The sequence below is a fragment of the Crotalus tigris genome, unplaced genomic scaffold, assembly GCF_016545835.1.
Source record: "Crotalus tigris isolate CLP2741 ecotype Arizona unplaced genomic scaffold, ASM1654583v1 scf7180000019483.1746242, whole genome shotgun sequence".
Classification (NCBI taxonomy): Eukaryota; Metazoa; Chordata; class Lepidosauria; order Squamata; family Viperidae; genus Crotalus; species Crotalus tigris.
Genome location: NW_024097562.1, coordinates 457346 through 481445, shown reverse-complemented (window position 1 = coordinate 481445; position 24100 = coordinate 457346). Strand labels below are relative to the sequence as shown.

Genomic DNA, 24100 nt, shown 5'->3' with positions numbered 1-24100 from the left:
TACACAGACATTAGGTAGTATTGTGGAAATTAGGTGTTCAACAGTTTGATGGCACAAGGGGGAAAAATATTTTGCCCTATAGCAGGGGTAGGCAACCTTGGCTCTTTTATGACTCATGGATTTCAATTCCCAGAATTCCTGAGCCAGCATGGCTCAGCTTGGAAACCTCTCCCTTTCCCCTCAGCATGGCTGGCTCAGGAATTCTGGGAGTTGAAGTCCACGAGTCATAAAAGAGCCCAGGTTGCCTAACCCTGCTCTAGATGATAGATAGATAGATAGATAGATAGATAGATAGATAGATAGATAGATAGATAGATAGATAGATAGACAGACAGACAGACAGATAGACAGATCTAGATCAGGGGTAGGCAACCTTGGCTCTTTTATGACTCGAGGACTTCAACTCCCAGAATTCCTGAGCCAGCATGGCTCAGCTTGGAAACCTCTCCCTTTCCCCTCAGCATGGCTGGCTCAGGAATTCTGGGAGTTGAAGTCCACGAGTCATAAAAGAGCCAAGGTTGCCTACCCCTGCCCTATAGCAATGTCCTGAGGGGAGGAGCTGAAATAGTTTATGTCCAGGATGTGAGGGTCTGCAGATATTTTCTCAGCCCTCCTTCATCCATACAATATACAGGCTGGTTGCAATTGTTCTTTCTGCAGTCCTAACTATCCGTTGGGAGTCTGTACCTGTCCTGTTAAATTGCTGTACCAAACCAGGCGGTCGTAGAAGTACAAGTGACAGCTTCAATAATTCCTGTGTAGAACTGTATCAACAGCTCCTGGGACAGTCTGAATTTCCTGAGTTGACACAGGAAGAACATTCTTTGTTGTGCCTTTTTAATGATGGTTCTAATGTCAGATGTCCATTTAAAGTCCTGGGAGATTATAGATCCCCCAAGACTTGGAAGGACTCCACTGCTGATACTGTGCTGTCAAATATAGTAAGAGATGGTAGAATAGCAGGGCTCCTCTTAAAATCTACTATCATCTCTCCAGTTTTAAGCCTGTTCCGCTCCAGATTGTTCTGGCTGCACCACAGGGCCAGTTGTTCGACTTCCCGTCTATGTGAAGACTCATCACTATCTCGAATGAAACCAATGACTGTTGTATCATCGGCAAATTTCAATTCTTTAAGAGAGGGATCCTTAGACATGCAACTATTGGTATATAAAGAGAAGAGCAATGGAGAGAACACACAGCCCTGAAGTACGCCTGTGCTAATTACTGGGATACTAGATGTAATTTTTCCTAGCTTCACCTGTTGCTGAGCTGAAGTCTACAAAAAAAGACCCCTGCATAAGGAATTCAACGTTGCAAGATACAGTGCCATATTGACAACGTCATCCACCGAACTATTTGCTTGGCAGACAAACTGCAAGGGGTCTAACAGCAGGTCTGGGATGACTTTCAGGTGGGCTAGCACTAACCTCTCAAAGGCCTTCATGACTACGGATGTCAGAGCCACCAACCTATAGTCATTCAGCCCGGAGGGGGGGAGATTGTTCTTAGAACCGGAATGTTTGTTCAGCGTTTGAACCAAGAAGGGTCATAACACATCTCCAGTCATTTATTAAAGATCTGGATGAGAATGGGGGTCAGTTGTTCAGCACAAGCTTTTAAGCAAGGAGTTACTCCATCTGGGTTTGGTGCTTTTCCAATCTTTTGTCTATGAAATAGGACCTGCACATCTTTTTCTATGACCACTAGAGGTGGAGGGCCTAGAGAGATAAAGATAGGTTTAGGAAATTTGGCTACTGTGTTCTCCTCTCATACCGACAGAAGGACACATTCAGATCATCTGCCAGTTGACGGTTCCCTTCAGTAAGGGAGGTCTGTCTGCTGTAACCAATGATGTTCTTCAACCTTCCCACAAAGTATGTCATTGTTTTTTTTATGAAAAAGTAGAAAGCACCATTAGCATCCGTAGATGCTTCTGCCTATGTTTCCACTATTTACACAGGAAGCCCACATAAAAGGATGTGGTAAACAATATTCCAAAAATAAAAAGGGTGACTCTTCCCTTTCTATACACAGTGGGAAGAAGGCTAGCACCAGAACAAGAGATGGTAAACACAGATATCTAAACTTATACGATGCCAACTTGGATATATTCAATAGTAGCAGCACTTATGCTAAACACAAGCTATTAATCAGTCCCTAATTGGAGGGCAAATTGTTACAAACTGGGGAGGTGAGGTTGGCAAATAAGGGACCCAATTTCCTAAACTGGCAACAAGCGGTCACTCTGATCACGCCATAACCATCAGAGGCCAGAGGGAGGGAGAATTGGATGAACATGAGCGGATAACATTGGCCAAATCCTTAGCCTAATTTCTTTATCCGAATTGTAATTTCCTACAGGGAAAAAAAACCCCTCTATTGCTCTATTAAGGGTTTTACCTTTCCTTCAAATACATGGTGTGGACTAGTGTTTTTCAATTTTGGCAACTTTCAGATATGTGAACTTCAACACCCAGAGCCAATGTCGTCACTTATATTTGTCCAGCATTATCGAAGCATCATTCCTGAATGGAAAATGGCCAGGGAATTTCTATTGGATATTGAAAACATCTCAGAAGACTACAACATAGCACTTCTACAAGGTTTCTAACAAAATTACATAGTTCTACCTGTGCAGCCACAAAGAATCACGCTCTACAGTACTTTAGCCTTTTTAATCGCTTGAAAGAATTGACTGAATTTATCTGCTCTGAACCTTCTAATTCTGTGTGTATACAGGTAGATCTGTTGGGAACACACAGAAAGGGTCAATAGGGAATGATGGAATAATTGACATTTGCTCTTTAAAGGTATCAGCAAAGTCAAAGTAAATAGAATTTATAAAAGACTCAAGACAAGAGGATGTCTTTTGTTTTGTCCTTTTGAATGTTAAAAGCTTCAAATGCTTGAGTCAAGAAACACCTGGAACAATAAAATTCTTGGGGCACAATAAAATTCTTTATTTGTATTCTTTGTTTTATATAACTATTTTGTGTGTTCGTTCATAGTCACGTATCATGGGAAGAAATTAAGACAATGCATTAAATACCAATAATAATCACCTTCCGTCCTTACCTGCAAGTAATCTGTAACGTATCATGTGCAGCTATGGTAATCATATGTTTTTGGATACCAAGAGATGGTGGATCCAATGAACTAGATGAACCTGTAAAATGCAAATATATATAATTATATATGTATACATTTATCAGTACTGTAATTGAATATACAAAATTTCATGGACTCCAAACAATGGGAAAATACGTAACAGCAGGATACAATTTATCTTGAGCCGTATTTTTAGTGTTTCAACCAGCAATCTAGACTAGTGTTTCTCAACGTTGGCAAGTTTAAGATGCATGGACTTCAACTCCCAGAATCTCCAGCCAGTTGCCAAAGGTTAAGAAACATGCCCTCGGCTAACGTACCAATTATAATATAGCAATTCCTTGTTTATAAACTAAAGCACAATTGAAACTAGAGGCCTTTTTTTCCTTGGGGCTAATGGAGAGGCATCTAGAAAAAGTCATAGTAACTCAACTGCAGTGAGATTATTATATGCTCAAAAGTGGATAGATTGAATACTACCCACCATGGAGAAATGGCAAACGAAGACAATGGAACTTGCAGTGATGACTAAATTAACTTCTTTGCTTAAAGAAAAGGCCTGTATGTACCTGTACGGCTGACTAGAAATCTCTTAGAAACTTTTGCATAAAACAGAAAACAATGCACTTATGGTTTGTGGTTCTCGTGATTCAAAAAAAAAAAATGGATGATAGAAAAAAAGGAAGCTTTTTTGTAATCATAGAGCAGACATGTCAAACACAAGGCCCGGGGGCCGGATGCAGCCCGCGAAGTGGTTTCATGTGGCCTGCAAAGCCATCCTGGAAACAGTGAGGGAACGGCCCCCATTGCCTTGGCCCTGGCCCAGGCTGGCCAAGAGCCAATGTACAATTTTGTGGTGGCCATCTACGCTGAAACTCATTCAGACTTAGATCCATAAGCCCCCCCCCCACGTGGCCTGAGAGGAACAGTGAGGTTCTTGCAGTGGACCATGCCTTGGCACTTGCCCTGGTCCCACCCCCTTCTGCCAGAGACCCTCAGATCTGTCCCACTCTTGCCCAGGCCCCCTTGACGCGAAGGATGTAGAGCTGGCCACACCCACCCAGTAGGTCACACTGACTCCATCCACGCCCACCCAGTAGGCCACACCTACCCTGGCCACACCTGCCCGCCCCCCCCCCCCGAGGGCAACCACAATGCTGATGCAGCCTTCAATGAAATTGAGTTTGATCCCGTCATAGAGTAAGAGATAACTTTACAAACATGCTTGCATTTGGTGCAAAGGAAATTGGAAGCTTCTTTTTTTTGTTTTTTTAAAAATCTTTTATTTCTGCACGCTTGTTTCTTTTTCTTTTTTCTCTTTTTCTTTTAAAAAGAAAAATTAATTATACACACAGACATTATACACATGCACACACAACCACACAGGGAAAGACAGAGAGATAGATAGGCACATGTATACATACATAACATACACACACTCCCATACTTATTTCTTGGGTGCAGGCTTTTAATGAACGCTGCCTTTCAGAATTACAAAACGGCATACAAAATGCATAAGTTTGGGGAAATGGCCTACAAAGCTAGAAACAAAAAAATCTTGCTTTTTTATGGCAGCAATGGATTATGATCACATTGTATCTGAAGCCATGGGACGCTGTTGTGCATTAGATATGAACTAATTTGTCTACATAACCTGTTAGCTAATTTATGTCAGCAAATAAATTTAAGAGGATGCTGAATAGCAGCATCCAAGAGAAAATTCCCTTTTGTCCATTGAAAGGGTTAAATTATGAAGAATGAAACATCACACTGAAATTCATGAGTGCTATCATAACAGGAAGAATGGGCAGATGGTCAGGAGCTAGCAACTCAACTCTACAATTCATATGGCCGGGGTGGAGTTCCTGTTTGTTTGCACTTCTAACTTCAAGGTCTAGCTAAAGGATATGCGCATTGAAACATGCTGAATGTGGTTTTAATAATGATCTCATTTTTCTTAGCCATGACTTAAATGTCCCCTCAGTTTAAAAAGAAAACCACAATTTGCTCCCTGATCAAATTAATTAAATTTGCTTGGACGGGTTCCAAATAATCTGTCCGTATAAGATTATGCTATCGAAATGAAAGCAGCCACTCTGTAATAAAAGAACTTTGCAAGACGATTGCATGAAACAGTTGCATCAGTACGGATCAAAACATTCATTCTTCTTTTCATTGAAATGTTTACTGTGCAACTTTAGACACATAGATAGGTAAGTACGTGCCCGTTATGCTTTTGATTTTTAGTTGTTTTTTCTCCTTTTATAATGTTTTGTGTGGTTTTACTTTATTTTGTCTTTTCTACTTAACTTAAGAAAAGAGATTATTCTTTCCAGCAGCATCTACCAGTGGGTGGGTGGGGATTAGTAAAATAGAAAAGAGAGGTATCACAATGCAAGGCCCACCCCATTTGCCTCATTTGTGTGATGTCAATGCACGTGTAAAACTAGTGAGGCTGGCATCACACTCCTCCATCCATCACCTGCCATTTGTGACCCACTGTAGGCACCATTGTGTCCCATTGTTGTTGTTAATTGCGACCCACCGTGACCCCATGGAAAACGTTCCTCCAGGCCTTTCTGTCCTCTACCATCTTCTGGAGTCCGTTTAAGCTCAAACCTACTGCTTCAGTGACTCCATCCAGCCACCTCATTCTCTGTCGTCCCTTTCTTCTATTGCCCTCAATCTTTCCCAGCATTAGGCCCTTCTCCAGTGAGTCCTTTCTTCTCATTAGGTGGCCAAAGTACTTGAGTTTCAGCTTCAGGATCTGGCCTTCTAAGGAGCAGTCGGGGTTGATCTCCTCTAGGACTGACCGGTTTGAACCCGCCTTGCAGTCCAGGGGACTTGCAGAAATCTTCTCCAGCAACATAGTTCAAAGACCTCAATTCTTTTGCACTCAGCCTTTCTTATGGTCCAACTTTCAGTCATACATTGCAACTGGGAAAACCATGGCCTTGACTATACACACTTTTGTTAGCAGGGTGAGGTCTCTGCTTTTTAGTATGCTGTCTAGGTTTGCCATAGCTTTCCTCCCCAGGAGCAAGCGTCTTTTAATTTCTTAGCTGCAGTCCCCATCTGCGGTGATCTTGGAGACCAGGAAGATAAAATCTGGTACTAACCCCTGCCTTAGAATATTCAATGAAAGAAGTCTTTCTCTTCCTTCCTGATATGTACTCGTTCTTTCATGACACCAGACTTGGTGTTCCCTGGGAACCAAGGAGTGTAAACCCAAATGTGGGACCTTTAGTCCCAATATCGTCAAAAGATCTGGAAAAATTCCTGTCCCCAAAAATTGTTTGAAAGATTATTGTCAAGTTATAATAGTTTATTTAGTGACTGTTCAAAAGTTACCACGGCAATGAAAAAAAAACCGACATGACCATTTTTCACGCTTACAACTGTTGAAGCATTCCCAGAGTCACGTGATCAAAAATTCAGATGCTTGGCAACTGGTTCATATTTACGACAGTTGCTGTGTCCTGAGGTCATGTGATCTTCTTTTGCGACCTGACAAGCAAAGTCAATGGAGAAGCCAGATTCACTTAACAACTGCGTGACTAACTTAACAACGGCAGGGATTCATTTAACAACTGTAGCAAGGGGCAAAATTCACTTAACAACTGTTTCACTTAGCAACAGAAGTCTGGGGTTCAATTGTGGTCATAAATTGAGGACTACCTGTATTTTAAGCAGTACTCATCGAGATGGGCCCACTGACCTAAACAGTATATCAATGTCATGAAATAGCTTTCCATATTCTTTTTAACACTAAAAAAAAAATCCTCTGTAGTTTCCTCAAAAGGCATAAATGAAGTGGACAAACATCTATATCTTCAACACTATATTTTAGAGGTAAGTTCAATGAATTCAGTGGAACTGGCTTATAAGAAGACACAGACAGGTTCCAGACCCTAGGATCGAAACAACTGGAAGCAGGGGTCTTCAAACTTGGCCCTTTTATGACTTGTGGACTTCAACTCCCAGAATTCCTCAGCCAGCGTGCCAAGTTTGAACACCCCTAATTTAACATCTCCCTGAAGTATTTCAGAATATTCTTCATATCCCAGTTTGGGCAGTATTCAGTATCAAAAGAGAATAATCTTGCACAGTATGGCTCAGGAAATACTTCTCATCCTTCAACGTGAGCTCTACTCTGGACCAAGTGACCTGGCAGAGGGAGGGAGTGGCCTTAAGAATAGCAACATCGATTCCTGAGCCACTGTCCAACTTCCTTTTCTATAGGGAGGCTCTGGGGCAGAGGTAGGCAACCTTGGCTCTTTTATGACTCGTGGACTTCAACTCCCAGAATTCCCGAGCCAGCCACGCTGAGGGGAAAGGGAGAGGTTTCCAAGCTGAGCCATGCTGGCTCAGGAATTCTGGGAGTTGAAGTCCACGAGTCATAAAAGAGCCAAGGTGGCCTACCCCTACTCTGGGGGAAACTGTTCTGGATTTCTTTTCCCCCATGGCTATTGGTCACATATGACCCATTTTCAAACTTGGTCACATTCCAATCACTTTTTGAAGAGTCATCTTGATGAACAGCGAGAGATTCCTAAGCACCATTATGTAATTTCTTTCCAACCTTTTACTAAGCTGGAAAGAATTGCAAATGGTGTTTATTTGAATTTGTTTTTCAGGCAAGGCCTTAATTCTGGAATTAACATAATCATCATTTCCACTTATGCTAAATAGATTCCTATCACATATGTTCTTTGCAAGTAAACATTCCACCGTTTGTTATTAACGTCCAAGAGAAATATTTCTGCTTTGAGAGTTTCTGGGCTATTTGAAACACATACAGTAATTTTAAACAATCTATTCTGTGCTAAATATTCTTGCCTTTTACTTATGTAAGTCTACAGTCCAAAGCACACTTATTCCTTAAGAAGTCCCAATGAACTCAACATGTTTAGCGTAAATCCAAATCCATGAGCATCCATCATAAGTAATTACTATCAGCCATTCTTATTCATGAGCATATATAATAATAATAATAATAATAATAATAATAATAATAATAATAGTAATAACCCCAAAACAACTGGAGCACCACTTGAACACCATTGGCATTGACAAATTCGCTATTAGTCAATTGCAAAAGGCGGCCTTACTAGGAACTGCTTCCATCCTGCGACGATATCTGTAATACCATCAAACATCCACATCTGCCTATCCCAGGTCCTGGGTAAGGACTCGATAGGTAGACAAAATGCCAAATCCAGTCTGAACATCTGGCTGACTGTGCGATGATCAATAATAATAATAATAGTAATAAAGTTGGAAGGGACCTTGGAGATCTTCTAGTCCCACCCCCTGCTCAGGCAGGTAACCCTATACCATTTCAGACAAATGGTTGCCCAATCTCTTCTTAAAAAATTCCAGTGTTGGAGCATTCACCGCTTCTGGAGGCAGGTTGTTCCACTGGTTATAATTGTTGTAACTGTCAGGAAGTTTCTCCTTAGTTCTAGGTTGCTTCTCTCCTTGATTAGTCTCCATCCGTTGCTTCTTGTCCTGCCTTCAAGTGCTTTGGCGAATAGCTTGACTACCTCTTCTTTGTGGCAGCCCCTGAGATATTGGAACACTGCTATCATGTCCCCCCTCGTCCTTCTCTTTGTTAAACTAGACATACCCAATTCCAGCAACCATTCTTTGTAAGTTTTAGCCTCCGGACCTCTAATCATCTTTGTTGCTCTTATCTGTACTCTTTCTAGATGGGATGGATGACTTTGGCCCTGTCATTCTATAGATCTAATTCCCAAATTCTCTGCTAAAGTTTGATTAAAGGTTTATCTGGACTGAGAAACGATGTTATCTGGAGTGAGAGTTACAATATGAGCATGGGGTTGGACTTATTCTTATACTTGTCCTGCCTTCAGGCGCTTTGGAAAATAGCTTGACTCCCACTTCTTTGTGGCAGCCCCTGAGAGATTGGAACCCTGCTATCATGTCCCCCCTCGTCCTTCTCTTCATTAAACCAGACATACCCAATTCCAGCAACCGTTCCTTATGTTTTAGCCTCCAGTCCCCTAATGTCTTGTTGATTTCACTATGCTGGTTTATGATCCTGGTAAAGATTTGATCTGACTGATTTGAATGAGGATCATGTGCAGGTGTCATCTCTATATGTTTATCTGGCAGCAGAATTTTAACACAGCTCTGAGTTGTCTCTTTCATGACAAGTGGATTTTGAGGTTTATGCTAGTAATAAACAAGAAGCCCACATTCTCCTTTATTCATTTCAAGACAATTTTGAAAGACAAGCATTCACTGGCCTTTCAGTCTCTACCCCAAAGATGCTTTTTCAAGAGGCAACAGGACTGACTTTGTTTTTCCTTGAAGACCTTTCGCTTCTCATCCAAGAACCGAAGAAGCTTCTTGGATGAGAAGCGAAACGTCCTCAAGGAAAAACAAAGAAAGTCCAGTTGCCTCTTGAAAAAGCATCTTTGGGACAACCATGATCTGGGTGACTGAGAATCTCGCATAGACACGTTGAGTCTCTACCTATCAAGCTAACAAAGCATATCTCTCCTACACCGCATAATTACAGGTAATCCACAACTGAGCCCAAAATTTATGTTGTTAAGTGAGAAATTTGTTAAGTGAATTTTGCCTCATTTTAAGACTTGCCTTGCCACATTTGTTCAGTGAATCACTGTAGTGGCTAAGTTAGTAGACCGGTGGCTAAATGAATCTGACTTCCCCACTGACTTGGCTCGTCGGAAAAGGGGATCACGTGACCCCAGGACACTGCAACCGTCATAAATGTGAGTCAGTTGTCAAGCAGCTGAATGTAAATTACATGACCATGGGGATGCTACAATGGTCGTAAGTGTGAAAAATGGCCCTGTCACTTTTTTCAGTGCTGTTGTAACTTTGAACAGTCACTAAACAAACTGTTGTAAGTTCAGGACTAAGTGTATTTGCTATACAGGGAATAGAAAGCCTCTGAAACAGTCTTTAGTCCTTCACATTCTTCGCAGCATCAAAGTTTTGCTATTTCCATACAATATCCACTTCTTCCTTAGCCTGAATAATTAAATACTACCTGTAGTCATCAAGCTATCGGTGACTACCAGGCTGCGTCCATGGATTTTTCTTAAAGAACAACTAAACCTTTTGCTCCTTTTTGCCTGTGGCATGATTTTAATGACTGGTAGTTTATAACATTGACCTTTGTTTATTTGGAAACAAAGATTATGGATATGGATTACTGTCTTACAGTCATTATGAAGTTTACATATTAATCTTCTACTACGTTAAAGAACTACTAAGAACAAGCAATGCACTCGTTTATTCTCTTTGTCATGGACAGGTTTTTGGGAACAGAAGACAACTGGAAATTCCAACCGGTGAAAAATTCCATTGGACAGAATTGATAGGAATTGGACTCTCTGGATAGAAATCATAAAATATGCATTTCTTTATAAGCCGGCGTTCCATCAGAGCCTTCTGATCTAGCATATAACAGAATAACAGAGTTGAAAGGGACAGTGGAGATCTTCTAGTCCAACCCCATATTGTAGCTTTCACTGCAGATAACATCGTTTCTCAGTCCAGATAAACCTTTAATCAAACTTCAGCAGAGAATTTGGGAATTAGATCTATAGAATGACAGGGCCAAAGTCATCCATCCCATCTAGAAAGAGTACAGAGAAGAGCAACAAAGATGATTAGAGGTCTGGAGGCTAAAATTTACAAGGAATGGTTGCTGGAATTGGGTATGTCTAGTTTAATGAAGAGAAGGATGAGGGGGGACATGATAGCAGCGTTCCAATATCTCAGGGGCTGCCACAAAGAAGAGGGAGTCAAGCTATTCTCCAAAGCACCTGAAGGCAGGACAAGAAGAAACAGATGGAAATTATTCAAGGAGAGAAGCAACCTAGAACTAAGGAGAAACTTCCTGACAGTTAGAACAATTAACCAGTGGAACAACCTGCCTCCAGAAACGATGAATGCTCCAACACTGGAAGTGTTTAAGAAGAGACTGGACAGCCATTTGTCTGAAATGGTATAGGGTTTCCTGCCTGAGCAGGGGGTTGGACTAGATGACCTCCAAAGTCCCTTCCAACTTTATTATTATTATTACTACTATTACTACTATTATTATTATTATTACTATGGTACATTTGCAGGTTCTCCATGGACAATTGCTTGCTAGTTCTCTAACATCCAACTTATTTCACCTAAGAGATGCTTTCCTTGGCCTCACGTGGCACACCATCTACTATGGAGATTATATATTGCAAACATAAACGGGCCTCCTCAGAAACAGAGGCTGAGTGAGTAGTCCAAATATTTTGTTACATGCCCCTTGTACCTCCTGTGGCATCTGGCGTTCATAAATCCAATTATCAGAAATGTTCATCTTCTTTCTGAACAAGAGATTACCATTTTCGTCCTGCAAACCTAACTTTATAAAAGTTGCCAACTTTCTAGCACTACCTATGGGTTGCAAAAACTGGATTAATAAATTTATCTCTTTATTCATTATTTCAAGTTCATTGGTTGGTTTGCTTTTCTGCATGTTTAATGTTGCATTTGGTTTTATTGGTCTGAAACACCATATAAAATGAAACAAAAGTAAGCCATCCTTCCTATCTGGTATACTCTTAAATGCCCTGGACTACAACTCCCATATTTTGCAGCATGATGATAATTATATGAGATTTTGGGCAACAATATTTGGCCTAAACAAGGTTTAATTTGCTCACAAGGTATTTTGTGCACCCCACTTCCATTGCTACAGACACCCTTATAAGCTACAAATGAGCATTGTCACCCTTTTAATTATTTCCTTTATCTTGTTTGGCTTCAAAAGTGCCTCCAGTCGCTGTGCAAGGGAGAGATTACACCTTTCCCCAAGGCCCGCAGGGGTCGGCAACCTTGGCTCTTTTATGACTTGTGGACTTCAACTCCCAGAATTCCTGAGCCAGCATGGCTCAGCTTGGAAACCACTTCCTTTCCCCTCAGCATGGCTGGCTCAGGAATTCTGGGAGTTGAAGTCCACGAGTCATAAAAGAGCCAAGGTTGCCGACCCCTGCCCAAGAGATTACAATCCAAAATGTCCACACTTTTCTTTCTTTAACTCCGAAGTGGATGTCCCCTTTCCTTACTCCTTCCATCCACTACCTCCAACTTGCATCTGGCTGTGGAGGGGATAGCTCAGGAAATGTGTGACTTTTCAGCAACAGCTAATCCTGCTTCCTGTACAGTAGGTGAGGGAATTTTTCTTTGTTTACTCAATTGAAAAGAAAGGAGCTCAGCGTCCTCTCCAAAGATCTCCTAGCAGGGACCACAAACTGAAAACTTTTGAAATGCGGAAGAGCTTATCGGTCTACTCTACAGAAAGCCTGGCAGCCTGGCAGGTCTCTTGCCCAGGGCTCCCTTTCCTGTGGGAATTCTGACATCTACACACCGGCCTGGTTTTCTGCGTTATTCTAGGACTGTGTGCGTTACGCTCCAGGGCCGTCTCCTGTGACTTGCTTCTCCCACTAGATGCAGGGGTAGGCAACCTTGGCTCTTTTATGACTTGTGGACTTCAACTCCCAGAATTCCTGAGCCAGCCATGCTGAGGGGAAAGGGAGGTTTCCAAGCTGAGCCATGCTGGCTCAGGAATTCTGGGAGTTGAAGTCCACGAGTCATAATGCGACCTAGGCCTAGGCCAGAGGTAGGCAACCTTGGCTCTTTTATGACTCGTGGACTTCAACTCCCAGAATTCCTGAGCCAGCCATGCTGAGGGGAAAGGGAGAGTTTCCAAACTGAGCCATGCCAGCTCAGGAATTCTGGGAATTGAAGTCCACGAGTCATAAAAGAGCCGAGGTTGCCTACCCCTGAGCAGAAAATGCTAAACTGTTAGTACAGGTAGTCCTTGACATACAACAATTCACTTAGTGACCGTTCAAATGTTACAACGACAATGAAAAAAGTGACATGACCATTTTTCAGTTACAGCCTTTCCAGCATCCCCACGATCATGTGATCAAAATCCAGATGCTTGGCATCTGGTTCATACTTACGACCGTTGCTGTGTCCCAAGGTCACGCAATCCCCTTTCGCGACCTTCTTACAGGGGAAGAGCCAAAGGCACTTACCCTTGTGACTAACTTAACAACTGTGGCAAGTAGGGTTGTAAAATGGGGCAAAACCCTCTTAACAAATCTCTCACTTAGCAACGGAAATTGGGCTCAATTGCTGTGGTAAATTGAAGGCTACCTGTGTTATTTTACAGGAGAGAAGTAAAATGCTTTTTGCAACCCAAAGAGAACATCAAAAGATGGCCCGAAACAGAATCAGGGGAGATCGCTAGGCTGACCAACCCACAAACACACCCCCAATTCTCTTAATAATAATAATAGTAAAGTTGGAAGGGACCTTGGAGGTCATCTAGTCCAACCCCCTGCTCAGGCAGGAAACCCTACACCATTTCGGACAAATGGCTGTCCAGTCTCTTCTTAAAAACTTCCAGTGTTGGAGCAATTGCAAACGCTGGCAGCTATAAACACTCATTTTATTCCTTTGACTATTACTGGTTGAATATGTCTTTAAAATGAAATGGTGGCAACTCTGGAAATGCACCAGCAGGCATTTCCCTCTGGCAGCACCAAGTTGGAGACAATTCAGATCCACTGAGAGAAAATGCTAGAATTATAACGCTTTTATCCCTACTGTTAAGAAAATTGACTCACATGTTAATTATCTGTCAAGCATGACGTGAATCTCAGTTTATGGTTCTGAGGGGTTTTTTTTACCTTTTCAGTCTCTAATAACACAACAATTATTTATTCAAATAATAATTTATTCAACTATTATTTTATGGCCTAGATTTATATCTCACCTCTTCTCCAGAGCAGCTCTATCCCCACTACAACAACCCTCTGAGGTAGACTGGCTGAGAGAGAAATAAACTCCTCCAAATTCAGTGAGTTTCCAAGATGTCGTGTGAATCTGAACTCGGCTCTCCCAGCACCAAGCCCAACCTCTTAATCTCTCACGACAACAGGATCCATCATTCACGACCCACCTCCCCAACCCCAATCCTGCCCCAGCGGAAAATCGAGACCACCGTGATATTTTCTTTGCCCCAGTTTCCCCAACCTGGTGCCCACCAGATGCCCAAGAGTGGTGGCCAGCTGGTTGCTGGGTCCCTTTAGAGTACAGGTAGTCCTCGACTTACGACCTCAACTGAGCCCCAATTTTCTCTTGTTAAGCCAGTTTTTGCCCCATCTTACGAACTTCTTGCCACAGTTGTTAAGTGAATCACTGCAGATGTGGAGTTGGTAAGATGGTCGTTAAGTGAATCTGACTTCCCCCTTCCCCCCATTGACTCTGCTTGTCAGTAGGTCTCCAGAGGGGGAAATCGCCTGACCGGGGAAGACTGCCCACGTCATAAGTGTGAGTCATTTGCCAAGCGTCTTGAAGGTTAATCCCGTGACCATGGGGATGCAGCCACGGGTCCCGAGTGCGAAAAGCAGTCGTAAGCCATTCTCTGCAGTGCCGTTGTAACTTTGAAGGGTCACTAAGCTGAGCGGTTGTAAGTCGAGGACTATCTGTAATTTATTTAGCCGGCTGGCAAATTCAAACGGCCGGCCGTCTCCCAAGGCGGTGCACAACCACAGTGACAATAAAACACTTCAGTACAAAAAATGAAAACAGAGAAAGACCCAGAGCGCGGAAGATCCCCAATCGCTCTCCCGGAGGACCTCAGGCTGTCCTTTCCCATCCCGGAATCCCGGGGGAGAACCTATTTCCAACCCAAGCCAGCCGGATCGATCAGAGCCCTGCCTGGATCCAGCTAACGGCCAAGCGAGGCAGAACGGACCGACCCTTCCCCGCGCTTTCCCTAGCTTGACCCGCGCCTCTCCCGCAAAGCCCCGGTCGTTCCCCCGGGGCGCGCCTTACCCGAATCCCCCAGGCAGGGCTCGGCGGCCAAGCAGAGCGCGAGAAACAACCCCGCTCCGGCCGCGAAGTCCATCGCAGGAGGCGGACCGAGGCTCCCAGCGAAGCTCCGGCGGAATTCAGCCCAGCCTTCAGATGGGAAACTGAGGGTCGGATCCCAGGGAGAGCCCTCCTCCCTCCAGCCGCCGGGCGAGAGGCGTTTGGTCAAGCGAAGCCTCGGCCGAGCGCTTCTTGTTTCGGAAGGGGGAGGAGCTTGGCGGGGAAGCCCCGCCCCCTTCTTCAGGTGGTCCCTGGGGGGCGTGGTCTACCTGGAGTCTCGGCTTCTTAGGCCGGACGTCTTTTTCTCATAGATCAGGGTTTCTCAACCTTGACAATTTTAAGGCATGTGGACTTCAACTCCCAGAATTCCACAGCCAGCAATGCTGGCTGTGGAATTCTGGGAATTGAAGTCCACATGCCTTAAAATTGTCAAGGTTGAGAAACACTGTCATAGATGCTCCAGCCACTTGCTGGAGGTCAGAGGGCGCTTCTGATCCTCTCCAGACACAGCCATTAAGGAGTGTGGAGAATTTTTTTTTTAAAAAAGTAGGTTGTGGAAAGGAAGACAAGTTTGTGGGGAGTTTTGTCTGAGGCCTGGGGACTTAATTATAGGAAAGACCAAAAAAAAACTTAGCTAAGGGAGTAGAGAGCACTGTTTTGTCCAAATTCAGCAAGTTTAAGATGCGTTGCAATTCTACTCCCAGAATTCCCCAGCCATGGAATGGAAGCCCCCAGCCATGGAATGGAATTACCCAGCCATGGAATGGAAGTCCAACGCAGTTTAAACTCGCTCAGCTTGAGAAACACAGCCTTTTGCAGGTAGCTTGCAACAGTTCCTTTAGTGCAGTGGTTCTCAACCTTTTTAATGCCGCGACCCCCAACCGGTCGTAAGTCGAGGACTACTCAACCGGTTGTAAGTCGAGGACTACTCAACTGGTGCAGCACCGTTTGCAGAATGGGACTTTTGGCATGCTCAGCAGGGCAGAGACAGCCTGGACAATTCCTATTGGCTTTTGAAAGCCAATAGAATTAGACTCTGTTCAAGAGAGTCTCTTCTATTGGCTTTCAAAAGCCAATAGAATGAAAGGGAGTAGCACAGCTAAGGAAAAGGGGGAAAAAATGGCGGACTGAGTTGTTTGGCGACCCCCGTGAAATGGTCGTTCGACCCCAAATGGGGTCCCGACCCACAGGTTGAGAACCACTGCTTTAGTGACTCTTTGAAGTTACAACGGCACTTGAGAAAAGGGACTGGCGGCCATTTTTCACACCGGTGACTGTGGTTTACATTCTGATGCTTGACAACTGATTCGCATTTATGACAAGCAAAGACGATGGGGAAACCAGATTCACTTACTGTAACAGCCATGTTGCTAATTTAAGAACTGCAGTGCTTCACTTAACAGAGGTGATGAGAAACGTCGTAAAACGGGGCAAAGCTTGCTTAACCAATTTCTCACTTAGCAACATAAAGCTCGCTTAACCAATTTCTCACTTAGCAACATAAAAGTTTGGGCTCATGGTTTTGAGCTTTAACATCAGGCTGCCCTAGTTTGCAGCTGTGTGCTCACTGAGTGTATTTGGAAGTGGGGAAGAGTAAGACAATTCCATCTAGTTTTCTCGATAATAACTGGGTGTATTGTCAGGATTCCCACCCTATATTTAATCACCTGCCCTTTGCACTCTGTTAATATACATAACAGCACCATAAAATCCGTCATAAAAAAATATAAACACTATATCCATAACTAAATCCAAGAGGAAGGCAAGAAAAACAGAATATTTAATAATAAAAACATTTCACAGAAAGAAGCAGCCACAAAATGATTAGATATAAAAAGTAGGCAACAGTAAACTTTGTAACACAAAGAAGTTTCTGATGCCAACACTTGGCAAAGCTTTCATCGTTCTTGACCAAATTCCTTCAGACAGGTTAATGTTCTAATTTATCAACTTTCTGGCACTCCAGCATCGAGACTGATGTAACATTTAAAATAGCTGGACCAGACTATCAGCCAAATAAAAGCAACACACACACTATGTATGTTTGTGTGTGTGCGTCCAATCAGTCTTAGTTCGGACGCCATCTATGCTAAATGTTCAACTTTTTACAAATTAATTAGAAAGAATTTAACCAACAAACCAGCCAAAGTCAGCCTTCATAAGCCCATCTTATAAAAGAAATGTAAATATTTTTCTCATATTGTGGAATTAGGTATGTATTCCACTCCAATTCAAGTTGATCAATGGTATGAAATTAGCAGTTGCAATATTCTAATGAGTTCAGATGGTTTCTTTAGGTAATGACTATAGCACATTTTGCATCCAAACCTTGCAGGCTTGAATGTTTCATTTAGAATTCCAATCTTGTCAGTCCCATAATTTCCATTTCCAAACATACCTCTCCCCAGTTTTAGTGTCCAACAACAGTTTATCAGCCATATTGCTTACTTATTTTGCCTGGTTTAGGAGATGCTTCACTTGATCTGAGATTCTTTGGTAACACACCTTTCTTTGTTCATTCCACAAAACAACAAATGTGTTCTTTGATTCGAAAAAGACAAAAACCATGTCAACCATGTATTATGGTATACAATTTACGGTAGCATAACAGAAACTCCTTGAAATCAATAGATTTGGACCACAAGGACAGGAAGGCAGTGCAGAGAGTGGTGAGGATGGCCGAAAAGATCATTGGCAGCTCCCTCCATCCCATCCAGGACGTAGCACAGAAGCATTGCTTGAGCAGGGTCCGTAAGATCGTCTGGGACACTACACACCCTCTTCACAACCTGTTTTCCTTGTTACCTTCTGGGAGGAGCCTTCATGGTATCCGTAGCAGAACATCCAGATTCAGACATAGTTTCATTCCATACAGCATTAACCTTGTGAACTCTCAAGCTTCCTCCTTCCGTTATATATTCAAGATGGACAGTATTTAATATTTATTTGTTATGTATATGTAGGGGTATGGGTCTATACATATGTTGTACGTCAGTGTTTCCCAAACTTTTGACATATGTGTACCCCTTCTATAATTTTCGTAACGCTGAGTACCCCTCATAAAAAACATATGCTTTAATAAAAATCAAAATATATTTATTTTTTATTTTTTTTGTTGCGATACGATGTATGATGGCCCCAGTTCCCGTGTAAAAACTGCGATACGCGCCTATTTCTTTCTTTGTTCTGTGGGCGCAGCTAAGCACAGTGCAGTGGATATTCCCATGTGATGCCCACTACACTCCGGTGCAACGCGTACCCCCACCAAACTCTTCCCGTACCCCTGGGGGTACGCGTACCACACTTTGGGAAACACTGTTGTACATAGTATGTTTAGGTGTGTGCCATGCATGTGTTTCACTTTGAGAGCGGGCAACTAAATTTCATTTTTGATGTGTGCCGTTGTGCCCACAGTGAAAAAAATGACAATAAAGGTTATCTTATCTTATCTACAAGACCATGAAGCTGCTCTTCCGGGTAGGAAAAAGTCTAAAGGTGTTTCAAGATGTGATTTTTTTTATCCTTCCACGACCGTGCCTTGCATTGATGGCATCTGATGGGTGTCTTGAGAACGTGATCTTCCATTAGGTGGGGTCTTTCATTGACCGCTTCTTCCACTATTCTAATAAAATCAATATCATAATTGATTGGGAAGGGGGGAAAAAGACAGAGCTTCACGAGCTGCTGAGAGATTTTTATTTGAAAACAACTTAATAGGGATTTTCAACCAAGGCTGCCAGAGATGATGATGGTGATGATGATGATGATGATGACGATGATGATGACAGTATCCACAATGGCGCAATCAAAACTCTGCCTGATTTTTATGTGAATGGCACAGAGCTTCAATTGCACCATTGTGGCTGTACCATTTTTTGACTTTTTTGACCATACCTTGCAGATATGGCCCAGGATGAGGAGCAGGACTACTCTTAGCTTTAAGGAGAAGTTGGGGAGAATCTTTTGTCTGTGTAATATGGTGTGTTTCTTGGTGATCAAAATCCCATTCACAGCAATGCAGAAGAGAGGGGAAATGAGTGGGAAATGCTCTCGGGAATCTACAGGAAACGTAAAAGAGGCTGACCCTTCTCACACCTCTTCCCCTCCTGCTGCTCCCGATTCTGTCACGATTTCTCTTTCCTGGTCTGCTGGGGGAACACCCCCCCCCCAACAGACAGCCTGATGGAAGGAGTCTGGCTTCAGCAGAAGCAGGCCTGTTAACAAGCTGCCTTTTGTTTCCTTAATTGTTGAAAATAAGAAGAAATTCCTGACCCCAAAAGCCCTGTCATATAGTCAGATTTATCACTTCTGCAGCCAGTGGGCAATAGAAATATTGTCTCGCTTGAAACTGCAGAATAATCTGACTTCAAAACAAAAAAAAAGGGGGGGGAGCAGTATTGTTATTATTTTTCCCTGGCATTAGGCACAAGGTCTCGTTGATTAATCAGAACAACTTGGAAGCCTGGAAGAAGATAAAGAGCACTAAGCTGGTCTAAAATGAGAATCCGGAAGAACAATAAGAAACATTTGAAGATCACGCTGAATGTTATTATTTCTGTAAATCCAATGAGGATCCCCTCCACCTCTTCGTTTAAATTAAGAATACCAATTCAGGACTGCTCCTTATGTTTCCTCTCTCCAATATAATAATAATAGTGATAGTGATAATGACAAACTGATTATAAAGCTAGACATGACCGAGTTGCTAAATTAATCCACTGGGCATTGTGTAAAAAATACGAGTTGCCTGTGTCTGAAAAGTCGTGGGAACATAGGGTGGAAAAAGTGGTTGAGAATGAGAGGGTGAAGATCTTGTGGGACTTTCAAATACAGACAGATCACCATCTGGAACACAACAGTTGTAGAGAACCGAAGCGTACAGCTGATTGAGATCGCTGTACCAGGAGATGCCAGAGTTGAAGAAAAAGAACTGGAAAAAAATTATGAAATATCGCGACCTGGCCATCGAAACTGCGCGATTATGGATGAAACGTGTAACAGTGGTACCCATTGTCATCAGAGCACTTGGAACTATGTCCAAAATATTTCAAAAAACTGTAGCTTCCTGCAATAACTCCAGCAATGCTACAAAAAACTGCGCTACTTGGAACATCTTACATTTTAAGGAGGTACCTGGTTGATACCTAGGATGCTGGTACCAACCCATGTCAACCATCAGCGTCAGCCAATTTCAATGTTCAGTTGACTGAGGTTCATGTCTAATGAATAAAAGATAATATAATAATAATAATAATAATAATAATAATAATAATAATGAGGAGGAGGAGGAGAAGGAAGAAGAAGAAGAAGAAGAAGAAGAAGAAGAAGAAGAAGAAGAAGAAGAAGAAGAAGAAGAAGAAGAAGAAGAAGACGAAGAAGAAGAAGAAGAAGAAGAAGAAGAGGAAAGAAGAAGAAGGGAGGAAGAGAAGGAAGAAGGAGGAGGAGGAGAAGGAAGAAGAAGAAAGAAGGAGGAGGAGGAGGAGGAGGAGGAGGGAGGAGAAGAATGAAGAACAAGAAGAGGAAGATGAAGAGAAAAGAAGAAGGGAGGAGGGAGGAGGAGAAGGAAGAAGAACAAGAAGAGGAAGAGGAAGAGAAAGAGGAAAAGAAGAAGGGAGGAAGAGAAGGAAGAAGAAGAAGAAGAAGAAGAAGAAGAAGAAGAAGAAGAAGAAGAAGAAGAAGAAGAAGAAGAAGAAGAAGAAGAAGAAGAAGAAGAAGAAGAAGAAGAAGAAGAAGAAGAAGAAGAAGAAGAAGAAGACTGGATAGTGGCAATGTCTGGAGATAGAATAGAACAGAAAGAACTGGAGAAGATAACAAAATACAAACACCTACAAATAGGTCTTAATTTAATTGTGCCATTTTTGCTGATTTTTATACTATTTTTTTCCTCTTCTTCTTTAGATGTGTGCAAATATGTCCAAAAATATACACTTTACATTAAAAAAAATATTATTATCTTTAACATCCATCACTAATCTCAGTTCATTCTAAGGTTTGGCATTTGTGACACCGAAAATAGAGTTCCAGGCTTTTTTGCTTGATCTCTTCTTTTCTAACCTGTCTCGCTTCCTTTTCTTCTATGTGCCCTTTTTTGTGTTTTTAGTTCCATATTAAGTCCCTTCTATGGTCACCTTGGTTTCTCCTGTTGTTCTCAATTTTCTTCCCTTATTGGAATTGCTCACCATTGTGTCTTAGTAGTCTTATTCCATCTTGGGTTCACTTTCCCATTAATTTCTTCTGCCAAGGGATCTTAGTAATTGCTGTTCTGAGCATAGTGAAAGCAGCTTAGTCCAAAATAAGCATTTGACTATGTTCTGGTTTCATTTTCCCTAAAAATCAAGAATTGCAGCATTATCTGGAATTCCCCCGCCCACACACATACAAGGTTCCCGTTTCTTTCTTCGCTAATCTTCTATTTTTTTTTATTAAATGTATTACAAAAAAGTATAAAAGAGAGAGTTAACATACAAGTAAAAACTATGAAATACCAATAAATGCACAAGAGGTCTAGAACGTTTTGGAAAGTACTTTTTGCATATAGCATGAATTACTTATTAATTATAAAATATATCACTTTTTTTAAAAAACAACAATTTAGGAATCAGTATTAAGCTTTTTAATTTATTTATAATTAAAATTGTATTCAGCCTGATTCACAACATCAAAACGAAGAAATTTTACATAGAACCAATTCAGCTCAGGATACATATCAGAAGCTACCCCACTGAGTAAACCAGATCAATAAATCAACTCTATAGGAAGGCTAACATCTACTTTTATAGATATTAGCTCTAATAACAGAATCTTTGCTGTTCCTCCTCCCCCTTTTATTGAATTCAGCATAAATCTGAAGTATGAATCAGATTGGCATCTACCTGAGCCACTTCAGAATGTTATCTTGTTTTCCCAGGACTAAAAAAAAAAAAAAATGCTTCATCCTTTTTGCCTAGGCAACTGCTCCTCCATATTTCTGTCGAGGTCAATTTCCTAATTCTCCGTAGGAAAACACAGTGTAATTAGATCTCCTCTATCGATTTGAGGTCAAGGTAAAAATAACTGATCTTCTTAGATCTTCCTTTATCCACCGGAAAGAGAAAGTTATCAGCAACTTAAATGGGGAATTCCCTGCAAGATCTATGCCAGTGTTTCTCAACCTTGACAATTTTAAGGCATGTGGACTTCAACTCCCAGAATTCCACAGCCACTATTGCTGGCTGTGGAATTCTGGGAGTTGAAGTCCACATGCCTTAAAATTGTCAAGGTTGAGAAACACTGATCTATGCTTTCAGAGTTTGCTCACCTCAGCTGCAGTATGTCAGAGTCATTAAATCTCCCACCATGATGACTTCATAGCCTGCTGATATTTAGTATTCAGTGTATGAATATCTGGTTTTATCCATATTGCAGTCTTCAATCAATCTGAATAGAGCTGGAAGGGACCTTGGAGGTCTTCTAGTCCAGCCCCCTGCTCAAGCAGGAATCCCTGTATCAGTGGCGGCGAACCTATGGCACACGTGCCAGAGGTGGCCCTCAGAGCCCTCTCTGTGGGCACACGTGCCATCGCCTCAGCCCCGACTCCCCCGCTCCTCACCAGCAGCCCCCAGGAGGAGAGTCACCCCTACGTGCCGCTTGCGCGGAGCAGCACAGCCAAGAACATAGAAGTCAGGCAGACTTTAACAAGACTCTGCCCTCATGCCCCATCGTGCGCAGATGATGCTGTGGGGTATGGGCAGAGGGCATGGCCACCATGGCGCTGCTGGGCCACCTGGGCAATCTGCGGCAGGCTATGGAGGTGGTGATGGCCCTGCGGACAGGCGGGGGGGTGAATCAGGGGCAGGGTTGGGGTGGGGCTGGATCGGGGTGGGGCAGGGGTGGGACGGGTTTTGGGCACTCGGTCTCTAAAAGGTTCGCCATCACTGCCCTATATCATTTCAGACAAATGGCTGTCTAATCCAGCATTGCTGGCTGTGGAATTCTGGGAGTTGAAGTCCACATGCCTTAAAATTGTCAAGGTTGAGAAACACTGGTCTCTAATCTCTTCTTAAAAAGCTCAAGTGATGAAGCTCCCACAATGTCTGAAGCCAAGTGTTCCACAGGTTAATTCTCCTCACTATGAGGAACTTTCTCCTTAATTCCAAGTTGCATCTCTCCTTGAATTAGTTTCCACCCATTGTTTCTTCTTTTAAGTTCAAACTGTTATTCTCCATTTGGTTGGGATTGGCTGGAGACAGGAAAGGACTTCCCTACCAACAACATCCCTCAGATTTCCTAGTAATCTCCCTCCAAATATGAACCGGATCCTATATAGCTTTTTCAAGAGCAGCCAATATGAAAAAAAAAGAAAAAAGAAATAAATTAACAATGGAAAGCATATAAGAATAATTCATATAATCACATACTAATAGTAAGAAGGTTAGCTCCCTGTGGCATCACACCCATTGGTGGGATTCAAATATGTGAACAACTGGTTCTCTATGTGGATGCCGCTTCCGGAAGTCTGTTCTGGGCCTGGGCAACAAAAAATTAGCTACCGATTCTGCTGAACTGGTGCGAACCTGCTGAATTCCACCACTGATCACACCTATGATTTAGATAAAAGTTTGGAGTCTTTTGCAATCTGCCTGGTTTTGTTCACATGGCTATGGCCACCGCTTTGCCTTTTTTTTGACCGCCTTCCTCCATGGACACTCCTGCTTTTCATGATGCCCTTGAAGAGAAGCCCAAAAATTAAAGTCATGCTATCTTATTATCAACTGTCAGGCTGCCTTATTTTCTTTTCAGAATGCACTGGAAAAAAAATGAAAATTACTCTATATTCTTAACAAGCTAGAGAGTCAGTCTTAGCAAAGCATCACACCATGATCATTGTTCAGATAGACCTGAAATGGTTAGATCAGCGGTTCTCAACCTGTGGGTCAGGACCCCATTTGGGGTCGAACGACCATTTCACGGGGGTCGCCAAACAACGCAGTCCGCCATTTTTTTCCCCCTTTTCCTTAGCTGTGCTACTCCCTTTTATTCTATTGGCTTTTGAAAGCCAATCGAATAGACTCTCTTGAAT

At 42.4% G+C, this 24100-nt stretch overlaps 1 protein-coding gene across 1 annotated transcript in view; it reads right to left on the bottom strand.

The window, feature by feature from the left end:
* Positions 1–15224, bottom strand: part of KDR (kinase insert domain receptor) — a 79455-nt gene extending 64231 nt beyond the window's left edge. Inside the window, exons 1-2 of the mRNA XM_039362889.1 lie at positions 15007–15224; positions 3076–3166 (exon numbers count right to left, since the gene is read on the bottom strand). Coding sequence (XP_039218823.1) covers positions 3076–3166; positions 15007–15079 — 164 coding nt within the window. The 5' untranslated portion in view covers positions 15080–15224. The remainder of the gene's footprint in view (positions 1–3075; positions 3167–15006) is intronic.
* Positions 15225–24100: the final 8876 nt, after the last annotated feature.